This window comes from Miniopterus schreibersii (assembly GCF_964146895.1).
Source record: "Miniopterus schreibersii genome assembly, chromosome: 2".
Classification (NCBI taxonomy): Eukaryota; Metazoa; Chordata; class Mammalia; order Chiroptera; family Miniopteridae; genus Miniopterus; species Miniopterus schreibersii.
In genome coordinates, this window is record NC_138102.1 from 21,254,917 (window position 1) to 21,267,410 (window position 12,494).

The 12,494-nt window shown below is 33.8% G+C and overlaps 1 protein-coding gene across 1 annotated transcript in view; it reads left to right on the forward strand.

The window, feature by feature from the left end:
• Positions 1-12,494, forward strand: part of LOC308552394 (disintegrin and metalloproteinase domain-containing protein 32-like) — a gene marked incomplete at both ends in the record, with an annotated part of 138,049 nt that overhangs the window by 38,946 nt on the left and 86,609 nt on the right. The window contains 2 exons of the mRNA XM_081127712.1: positions 3,388-3,469; positions 9,166-9,302. Coding sequence (XP_080983838.1) covers positions 3,388-3,469; positions 9,166-9,302 — 219 coding nt within the window. The remainder of the gene's footprint in view (positions 1-3,387; positions 3,470-9,165; positions 9,303-12,494) is intronic.

Here is a 12,494-nt window from a genome sequence, read left to right on the forward strand (position 1 = left end):
TTAGAATACTTGATATTGCCTCAGACGTCCCTTATGCCATTCCAATTTAAAAAAATACTTATTTTTGCCCCCACTGGATGGCTGAGTTGCTAGGAGCATCATCCCATACACCAAAAGGTTGTGGGTTAGATTCCAAGTAAGGGCACATACCTAGGTTTTGTGTTTGATCACCTGTCAGGGTGTGTACAAGAGGCAAACAATCAATGTATCTTTCTCCAGTTGATGTTTCCTCCCCCTCCTCCTCCTCTTCTTCTACCCCCCCTCCCCCTTTTTCTTCCCTCTAAAATCAATGAAAACGTTTCCTTGGGTGAGGATTTAAAAGTTATTTTCTTAAAAAAATAGTAAAAAATAAAAATTCTTTTTTCATTTTACTTTATGGGTTGGGTGATTTCTACCCTTCTGTCATTCAGGTTGCTAATCTGTTCTCTATTAACTACTCTGCTGTCAATTACTCTTAAAGTACTTTCTGTTTCTGTAATTCTTTTTTGTTGATTGGTTATTATATTTTCTAACTGTTTGTTGATGTTCTCTCTGAGTTTTTCTGTTCTAAAGTTTATTAAGCATCCTTATGACTATTTCTTTGAATTCTTTATCTGGCAAACTACTTATCTCTGTTTCATTAGAGTATTGCTCTAGGGTTTTTTCTTGTTCCTTCAGTTGGGGCATAGTCTTCTGTCCCTCTGTTTTGTTTGATTTTTTATGAGTTTGCTCTCCCCATCTTGAAGAGGTGTCCTTGTTGGCTGGTTTTGGCAGAGCAGCTGGAATCAGGGGAGGTGTATGTTGTGTCTGGTGTGCTGCCTGACCAGAAGGAGCAGGTTCTGGATGGTACAGCCTGGTTTAAATATGTGTGCAATAGCTCCCTGTTCTGTCTGTCCACAGAATTGGGTAGGGCAGCCTGATTTGTGCCAGGTGGGGTTGCACTGTATGTGCATGGCATGCCCTGCTGCTTTAATGTCTGTTGCCCAAACGGTCTGGGTGCGACTGCTTTGTGTGTGTGGGCCACAGTGTCCTACTAGTTCTGCACTTTCTCTGGATAGGGCAGCCCTGTGTACAAGTACTGCTGTGGCTTGTAAGCTCCAGTCTTTCACTGAGCGTGGAAGCACTATTTGTGCATGCAGCCCGGTGGGTGTGCACAGCAGCACCCTGATATACCCACTGGATCATTTTGTGTGTGAAAGGGCCCTGTGTGTGCTTGTTATGACTCCTGCCTATTCTTTTTGGATCTAGCTCTGTGAGAGGTGGCTGGGTATGTCCCACAGTGGCTCTGTAGATTGGCTGGTGTACCTGGATAGAGCTCCTGCCCACTATCTAAGTGCAGGGGGAACATAAACAATGGCATTCACTGGTTTCTTCAGTTTTGGAGAGTTTCCTCAGCTCCCGGAGTGCTCTTGTGGTTCCCAAGCCTTCTCTGTGTGGTGTCTCTCTCTTGTTTGTTGTATAGAAGGTGTTCAGTTTTGTCTCAGGTGAAATTGCTGTAAATATAGTTACACATTTGCTGTGTTCTTGGGAGGGCATGAGCTCAGAGACCTTCTATACCACCATCTTAAACCCACCTTACATCACATTTTCTTTACCCATTCATCTGTCAATGGACACTCAAGAAGTAGGCTCTTTAGCAGTATCCTGTGTGGCTGGGGGCACTCATTATACTGTTGCTTTCCTCTGTGGGAGAAATCGTGGCTGAGGGCTTCTGTCTCAGCACTGAGCTGTGCTGCTTTGGGGAATTGTGACATGGCTAAAATTAAACTATCTTACCTTCTTTGGTGCATCTGGTTTTTAATTTTTTTTCCCTCCAATGGGGCGCTGTGACCTTTCCTCTGGACCCTTGGACTCTCACAAAGTTATTCTCATCTGTGGGTGGTTGTCACAATCATTGTTTCTGTGGGGAGATGGGTGCCAAAAACTCCTATTCTGCCATCTTGCTTGTGTGACTCCACAAGATTAATGCTAGTACATTATCTCTACTTGCTTGTAGTTTACAGGTGAACAAAAGGTTAGTGGGGGGGGGGGCGCGTTCTGATTCAAAATAATGCGCAAAAGTTAAATTAAAGAAGTGGTAATTAAATTAAAAGTGGGAAGGCAGAGTTGGGCACACTTAAATTCAGATTAATGAGGTTGAAAGCATTCCAGGTTATGGAAACAATGAGACTAAAATAATTTGTAGTTCTTTTCAAAGAGTATGGACTTACATATCAATTTTATGTATATTCATAGTTGGAACTGTAGTTGAACCTTTGAAGGAGCTCAAAGATACAAGAAGTATTGAAGATGTAAAACATTAGATATTGACAAGTGATGTGATGTGGAGACTGGTAGTAGGCAGTATTAAGTAAAGAATAACTATTATTGAGTCCTGCTCATCAAAGGTATGCATAGAGATTTTGGGGGGATTCTTATCTATTGGCAAAACGATATCTTTGATGAAGAAAGACTGTAAACAATACTTAGACGTTGGAATGTAAAGCCAGAGTTGGGTGTTAGTAACAAATCCTTGAAAACAAGTGCTGGAGTGATTAGGTATAAACAGTGTTAGAGAGAGAATAAGGCAGCAGTGGGCACACCATGCAATTGTGAAGTAAAGTGCAGTCGTCACCAAAGGGACATTTCAAATTGAGAATTGAGTACCAAGGTTTGTACATACATAGTGGATTGGGTTTTTTTTGGTGGGGGCTCTAAAGATGACATAATTTATGTTTGGAGCATGTATACCTTTGTGGTTGAGAATATGGCTCAGGATTCAGATTGTCCAAGTTCCAATCCTTTAGTGGTACTTATCATTGGTGCTACCTTGAGAATGTTACTTACCTTACTTAGCATGTGATATTTGATTATTTTCTTCAATGGGGATAAAAATAATATATATTTCAATGGCTTATTGGAATATTAAATGGAATATTTTATGTAGATCTCTGAAAATGGTGCTAGTATTTCACAACAAGTTATATGGGCTCTTACTCAAAGCAGAAATAATAATATTAAGCTGTAGAACAAGAAAGTAATTCCTATGAGAAATTGATGAGCTTTTCTACATGACAATGAATATTTTCAATCCATACGTTAAAAGTACTTTCATTGTCACTCAGGAAAATGCATATGATCAAAATGTTTGATTAAAGGCTTTGGTAGCCTTAACCAAATGTGATGAGAACAGTCAAGGGCACCAACAAAACATGGATTCATTGGATATGTTTTAGAAATCCAGAGTGCTTAATTTCATTTAATTAAGAAAATCTTCCTAATTTGAAACAATTAAGGACACATGGAAAGATTGTACCTCAGTTTGCTTCAGATTAGGATTTTATGAACTACAGACAAATTATTAGCCGGAATTCTCACATTGGAATTGTTCATCGGAATGAATTATAAATATATTCTTATTTTATTTAGCTATAGAGATTATCCAGATTATGTGGGAGCAACGTTTCCTGGAAAGATGTGTGTTACTCATTATTCTGTGGGGATTGCTTTGGTATGTAATTACTTAAAAATTTGTGTATTTAAAAGTTACCCAACACTATAGCATTATTTTATGCAATTTACATTTATATTTACATTTAGAGATTGCGTTTATTTTCAATTAGTGTTAAAAATTTGAAGTGTAAAAGAAGATTTGATGTGTATAGAAGGAAGAGCATTATGTTGCAGTTATTTGGAAGTTAAAGTTGAATAAAAATATCAAATACACATGCATTCTTTAATATATTGAATAGTGTGTGATAAAAAATTCTCTGTAAAGAAATTTCTGTAACCCAAATAGAATTTTGTTTGTAGACATAAAATTGGAGAAATAGTCTGACAGGTAAAATAGCTTCAAAATCAAAACAAATGATATAAAGGATAATAAAAATTTTTTAAAATATCTCAAACAGTATTTAAAAGAAACATTTATGTGTATTTTAAATACTTATAGTACTTATATATTTTATATATAAATAAATTGTTGGTACAAGTAGATGCATCATTGAAAGGTGAAGTGATTAGTTGAGCCACTTATCCTATTCATTCTTTTAAAAAACAAGTTGAAGTGTAGTATGTGTATTTTTGTTTGAAAATAATTTTTATTCGTGCTCATTTTTTAAAGTAAACATGGGAATGTATAAGGAAAGTCATACAATCTGGCCTTTTCACATACAGAAAGCAATCACTATGTAGATTTTGCCCACTCCACTTTTTATATATGTATATATTATTATTTTAATATTTATAATAATGTTTATTAAAATAGAACATAGTATTACATATTATATATATATATATTCTATAATGAATATTAAGTATTATGTAATGTATATTGTATATGTTACATTTTAATATTTGTATTATTTATATTTTATTATTTAAATAGTACCTATTTACCTTAGGCAATGCCCATTCATTATAGGCTATGAAAAATAAGAGATGTAAAATAGGTTTACACTCCTCATATCCATTATCTAGGTTTATGAAATCTCTAATTTATTCTATAGAACTCTTTATATATAGGTTGACTTAATAAACTAATAGATAGGATTTTACAGTATTTTGAATATATAAATAATATTAACTACTTAATATAGAAATATATTATTATGCTAGTAAAGAGCTTTGACAGAGGAGGATCTTTCAGGCATCAGGGTGTAACAGAGCTTCTTAACTTTTTTCTGTCTTCTATGGGCAAAACCAACTGCCACAGAAAATTAAACCTCCTCTTTCTCTTCTTGGAACTGTTCACTATTTTTCTGGCGTAACTCTTAAGTTTTTTAAAAAATAGTGTGTATAAATGCCAATCATTGAGTTATTTTATTAATGAAAATATTTTTGCTTTCTCACCACATTTGATGGATAATTTGGGTAGGTATAAAACCCTAGTTTTCACATCTATCATATCAGTTTGAAGATTGATGTATTGTGTTTCTGTCAAGTCATTTTGAAGTATAAGGACAGCAGGGTAACTTGAGGGTGTTTGTAGGAGAATTTGAACTGGTTATGGAAGGAGAGAAGTCAGTAAGGAAGTTAGGAGCAGTAAAGATTTAGGAACAAACCACGGTTTGGATATGCTGGTAGGTACACAATTATTGGAGTTGAGATGCTAGAGTGATCAGGAAGGAAATTAAGTGGTTAGGATTTAGTATGCACTTTATAGAGATGATGCAGGGGTCACAGTTATTGATAAAGATCTGTTGACAGGGCTTAGGGTGTGAACCATTAGAATGAGTGGCTGAGGCTGGGTGTAGGATAGAATAATTGGAGATGAATTCAAGGAATGATTCTTTTACAAAACTTTCATAGTGATACTTTATAAAATCTTTACATTTCTTTGTTTAACAGCTCTCTTGCTTTTGCCACTACTGAGTATTTCTCTAAACAAGAATTGTTTTTATGCTTTAAACATAATATAAATTGTAACACAGTGTGTCAGTCTGCAATTTAAAATTTTGGTTTCCACTAATAATTTTGAGATTTATTTGTCTAGCACATGGACTTTTAGTTAATTTTAAAAAGAATTAATTTATGTTTTATTTCACAGATAATTTTGTTTCAAGTGCCATTAGGCCTAATGAACATACAAAGATGAATATGCAATGTGATTGAGTGAATGTAAGTCAGTGAAGCTCAGTAAAGCATGGCACAGAGTAAGAGCACAATAAATATTAGCTCTATTTATCATAATTAACATTCTTATCATTATTTTTGTCATTAGTGAATGACTCCTAAGCCTAGTAGGGGTTTAATGGCATGGATAAATGGCATGCACATTATTGTAATAAAAGGCAGGAACTATACAGATTATATTGTTGGTACAGATAAAAATCTGTAGGCATCCAAAGAAAGGGAAAATAATTTCAGACTGGAGATAAGCATTTAAGACATGTAATAATAGGGGATCCCAGTCCTCTCATCCCCTCAGTATTTTGTAAGACTAGTTTTTAATAGGAAGTTTAGGTTCACAGCAGAATTTAAAGTACAGAGATTTTTCCATACCCTCCCTCATTATTAACATTCCACACCATAGTGGTACATTTGTCATAAATGATGAACACATGGACACATTGCAGTCACCCAAAGTCCACAGTTTACCTTAGGTTCACTCTCGATCTTGTACATTCTATGAGTTTTAACAAATGGATAGTGACATACATCTATCATTATAGTATCATACAGTTTAGTTTTACTATAATCAAAATGCATTCTGTCTAATGTTTTGCATTGGTGTGTGATATTTCATTAAATAGATATGCTTCACTGTTACCTTTGTTTTTCATGAGTATTTTGTTGTTCCTATTTTTGCTGTTACAAACAATATTTAATAAACATCCCTATACATACCTCTTCCAATAGCCATCTGGTCTTTTCTGTAAAAACAAAAACCAAGAACTAGAACCTCAGTTTTTAGATAGGCAATATTCCTGCTCATGTAGAAGCCCTCATTTCTTAGCTATTTTTGTAGCTAGCTTTTTTCTAAATTTCATCCAATGTGATGTAAGCAGAAATACCATTTGGAACTTCCGGGAAGCTTCTTTAAAGGGATGATGCCCATTCTTCATTGTGGCCTCCTTTTGTATATGCTGTTTGAAATGTTATGTGAAGACAAGTGCTTTCTTTAGGCTGGATGGAAATGGAAGCTGAAAGGAGTCCAGATCCCTGAAAATCAGGAAGCTGCTTTTATGTGTGTGAGAAATTTCTTTCTATTCTAAGTCATTATTATTTTGAATTTTCTGTCTCATGCAGCCACATTGAACCCTAGCAATTCAGGAGTATTTCTTTTAAACAGGATAGAACTGGGTCAGTTTTCTCTATCCAGTATGAAAATATATGTATTTTAATTATTTCAGTTTAAATCATGAACATTCTTGTGCTTATATATTTGGAATTAATGCTATCACCATATGTTCCATTTTTTTCTCTTTGTTTCTTTGCCTTCACTCTTGCCAACAGTCCAGTATCTCCAAGGAAAATTATAAATAATATACATCAGGAAAAAAGAAAGCGATCCCAAATGGGAGGTCTGAGAGTCAGAGGGAATGAAGAGTAATAACAAATAATTGTTTGAACATGGCCTATAAGATCAATAATAGTTGTGTCTGGTGAGATTAAAGTAGGTACAAGACTAAACTAAAACAAGTGATAATAGTGTGTCATAGGTGGCTATCTGATATCATAGTCTATAGCTGTGGCTGGAAAGCACGTGCAAATTCACAGACAGCATTTCTCAGACCTCCTTATATCTAGAGGGAGCCATATAACGTCAATAGGAGTAATGTGTGTCACTTCTTGGTTGGAGCAGTTAAATCTTGTGTGAGCCTTTCCCCTGGTGAGCTTAATGGAAAAGACATAAATAAGGACAGGAGCACAAGAAGTATTTATTTGAGCATGAATGTATGTAAGGCTACCCACAGCCAGGAACATCTACACTGGGCTTTATTTTAGTATATTAAGTTACTAAGATTTTAGAATCTTGTTTGTAGCCACATCTAACATTATGTTAAATTATACATGTAATAATATGTGGGTTGGAGGAGTGTAAATGGAGTTAAATAGCGAAATGAAATGAAATGTATTTCTGTATACTGGTAACAAACAGACATTAAAACTTTAAAAATAGCATAAAAATCAAGAAATTTAGGAATAAAAAGCTATCAAATGATGTATAAGACCATACAGAGAAAATGAAATATTGTGAAAGACAGTGCCTAAGATCTTGGACTGGCAGACAGTATTATAAAGATACTGACCCCCGGAATTGATCTACAGGGTGAATGCAATACGCAATAAAAATCCTGGCAGGTGTGTGTGTGTGTAAAATTGACAGGCTAAGATTACGATTTTGATGGTGATAACAGAGTTAACAATAACTAAGATAATCTTGATCAATATCACAACAAAGGGCCATACTGTCCTTGATAGGAAGACATTTTATCATAAAGCTTCAGTGGTTAAGACAGAGGTAGACAAATAAATAGACCAAAAGAATAGAGGGTTTAGAAACATAAAAATTATAGGCACGTATACTCAGGTTTTTTCAAAGATGATTGTAGTGCACTTGTTAGTTGGCAATTTTTTTTGAGTTATTGCTATATTACATTATACATATAAGTTTCAGGTGTACAACCTAATTTGACATCAGTATACAATGAAAAGTATTCAGCTCCAAAAGTCTTGATTATAGTGGATGGTCTTTTTGATAATGTGATTTCACTGCTATTCAAAAGATAAAACTTAGGTAGATTGTAGATCTATACTTAAAATTAAACAATAAAATCCTGGAAGATAAAAAAGGAACATATCTTCATGACAATGGGCATAGAGAAAGATCTATTCAAGTAGACACACAAAAATTCTACTCATAAAGGAAAGGTTGATGGATTGGACCACATCAACTTAAGGAAATTTTGTTCATGAAAAGACATTAAGAGAGTGAAAGGACAAGCCACAGAGTAGGGAAACTATTTGCAATGCATGACTAGCAGTGATTCATATACAAAATATATATAAAGTGCTTGCACAATCTATAAAAAGGCTAATGCAATAAAAAATGGACAAGATACTTGAATAAACACTTCACAAAAAAAGATAGCCAAATTGTCAAAAATATATGAAATGCAAATTAAACGTTAATGAAATACTTAACCTTATACCCACCAGAAATGATAACAAGACAAACAACACTAAGTGTTGTTAAATATATGAGAAGCCTAATCCAAGAATGTGGTTTCTCTTGATACAAGTTACTGTGTCACTGAGAATGCCAGCAGGAGGCAGATAACACACTTAAACTCAGTATTTTGTTATGTGGGCACTTCATGAGCTGAGAGGTTGAATATCATGTGGACTCTTCTATATGTATGAGAGCTGTTGTAAAAATTTAGGTAACTTGAAGGTCATGGTTCATATAGCCAAAATACTAATATAAAATCTAATGTAAAAACAGCCCTTTGTATATTTATGGTAGCTGCTTATGTTATTCAAATGCTAAATTATGGTACAGCTTGGCAGAGACTCAATATGCTTATATCTCAATGAGATTTCATAAGAAGAGCTTCAGCTTCTCACCTGTCCAAGGAGCTATATTTACCTATTCTTAAGTATTTGATAGAACGATAAAGATGTTTGAAACTAGAACAATATTATTTTTAACACCCTTCAGTGAATTGCCTTTCTTTTGAATTTTCTTTGTTGTTAATATAGTATTCCGAGGAGATAACTTTGGAGGCATTTTCAGTAATTGTCACCCAGATGCTGGGGCTCAGTCTGGGAATATCATATGATGACCCAAAGAAATGTCAATGTTCAGGAGCCATTTGTATAATGAATCCAGAAGCTATGTAAGTTTTTAAATAAGATTTATTTATTATGTTTATTTTGTTTTAAATATTTGAAGCACAAATATAGTGTTTACTTATAGCACAATTTAGCTATAAATGGACCAAGTACTATGAAATATAAACAGGAAATATTCAGTGTAAGAGGAGTATGAGGGAGATGTACCATTAAGAGCAGTCAAGGATAACAAATCCAACCTGCAAGTTACATTATCAAGGGGATTCTCCTTAGGCTGCTGTGTGTTTTCTGAAAGCACTTAATAAAGATATTTAAAAATATGTCAGCAGGCTAAACAAGTGGCCTTTATTAGACAGAATTTTTAGTTTTGCTTTTAGAGTAGTTTAATGTTGTGGAAAAACTTAGAATAAGTCCTAGTTGGAGGCTCATATGGAGTATATGATATTTGTGTGACTTTGGACAAATTACTTCACCTTGTATAGAGTTATCTTGCTTATCTTTAAAATGGAAATGATTTTGCCTATTCTCTGTTTTCACAGAGTGATGCAAGAATAAAACAACAAAATGGGAAGGTGTTTTCTAAACTATAAAATCCTATAAGTATGAATGGGTTAGTTACAATGGTTTCTAAATTTGTCAACAGTCTCCAAATAGTTTACCAGTCAAGGACTAGAGCAGGTGCCATTAATATTCTACAGGTTTTTTTGTTTGTTTTTAATTTGTGAAAGGGCCTATGGTAAGTAGACCTACTCATAACTGAAGAACAATCCAAAGTCAAATGGGAAAATAAGGCATTAATTATTGAAGCCATGTTTTCATAGTTCCATCTAAGCACCACCTAAAGGTCAGCTCTTGCTTTTTAAAAATAGCTCAAACTCAAACATATGTATTTATGTGTACACACATTTTATATCACAAATAAGTTCTAAATGGATTACATATATAAAAACATTTATGCACATATAAAATATAATTTATTAAATATACAATTAAATTTTATTATGATAATATGTTTACTAAATTAGATATATAATTTATATAGATACATAAACAATATGGGAATTACTGTTCCGGGCCTATTTTCCAATTGGAAAACTATTCTTAAGTATGCTATGACAAGATGTTTTGAGTAGATCACCCAGAGTCTAGTGTTAATGATAATAAGGACAACAATATTTACATTGTGCTTGCTATGTACTAGAAACTATCTCAAACACTACATATGTTTACTCATTTGATTCTCACAACACCTCTTCAAGACACGTTCTATTATTCCCATTTTTACAGGTGAAAAACTGACTTGAATAAAAAGAGGATAATTATGCATCGTGAGATAACTAGTTTGTGGCAGACCTGAGATTTGAATTCAGGCATTCTGGCTTTGGAACCTCTGTTAACAAATCTTTAGATTTGTAATATTTATAAAATTTGTAATTAGCTTTATAATGTTTAAAGTGTTTTCAAACATAGTCTTCAATTTCTTACAAAACTCTTCTGGTGTGTGTAGGGTAAGCGTTACCTTAATTTTTACAAAATCTAACCAATATATGTGTGTATGTGTGTGTGTATATATATATATATATATCTTCTGCATTTTCATAGTACATTTCAAACATTATTTTATGTAATTTTCAAAGAAGGCATGTGAGTAAGGCAAATATTTCCACTTTTTGTGTTTTGCTGTTTTTTTCTAAATCCCCTGGGATGGAGGGAGATTAAATGACTCTTCCAAGGATATAAATTTAATTAGTGGCCAAACTTCAGGTGATATCAGTAATATCATCAATGATTTGTTAGTTACTTACTATAAGCCAGAGAGTTTAATTAGACACTTTGCTTATTTAGTATTATTTAATCCTAACAACTTTCTGAGGGCAATGGATATTATTCCTGTTTTGTAGATGATAAAACTGAGACTTAGTTTGATCACTTTGCCTAAAAGCCTCATAAGTCACAGGGTGGGTACCAGTCAACAAGTAAATCAACTCAAAATTTTGTTATTTTCTTTACTCCATACTGACTTCATATAGAAAACAGTTTATATATTGGCATTAACTTAAACCAGGTAGCAAGAGAACATCAATATGTGTTTGTCCAAACTTCATTCTTATATTTCAGTGATCCTTCTACTACAATATTTTGATGATTCAGTTTATATCTACTTTAGAAAATGGGTAGCCTATGTTTTAAACCCTCACTTTCAATATAATCTACACACACAAATAAGCAGTGGAGGCAGTAAAGAGGGGTAGAAAATGGCAATAGCATTAATGTAGGAACTATGGTCAAGGTTTGTTTATGTATCTGGTTGTATCATGGTACGTAAAGGCAAGAAGCATAGCATTATTAATTATTCAGAGAAATGGAATTATTTTATTCATATGCTCTCTCATTGGTGTTTTCAGTTTCTTTGGATATATACCCAGAAGTCAAATCACTGGGTCATGAGGCAGTTACATTTTTAATTTTTTGAGGACCCTGCATGCTGTTTTTCATAGTGGCTGCACCAGTCTGCATTCCTACCAACAGTACACGAGGATTCCCTTTTACCACATCCTTGCTGGCACTTGTTTTTGGATTTATTGATAATAGCCATTCCAACAGGTGTGAGCTGATATTTCATGGTTCTAATGTGCATTCCTCTGACTATTAGGGATGTTGAGCATCTTTTCATATGTCTGTTGGCATCTGTATGTCCTCTTTGGAGGTGTCTATTTAGGTCCTCTGCCCATTTTTAATTGGATTATTTGGGTATGGTTTTTTTGTGTGTGTGTTGAGTACTACAGATTGTTTATAAATTTTGGGTATTAACTTTTTATCAGATGTGTAATTGGTAAATATTTTCTCCCGTACATTAGGTTCCCTTTTCATTTCATTGATTTTTTTTTTTTTTCCTGTGCATGAACTTTTTAGATAGTTCCATTTCTTTATTTTTTCCTTTCTTTCCCTTGCCCAAGGAGATATATTGGCAAACATATTGCTATGAGAGCTGTCTGAGATTTTACTACCTAAGTTTTCTTCTACGATTTTTACGGTTTCACAACTTACATTTAAGTGTTTTATCCATTTTTTAGTTTATTCGTGTGGATGGTGAAAGTTGGTGGTCTGGTTTCATTGTTTTGCATGTACCTGTCCAGTTTTCCCAACATCATTTGTTGAAGAGACTCTTTTTATTTCACTTTATGCTCTTACCTCCTGTATCAAATATTAATTGACCATAAATGTGTGGGTTGATT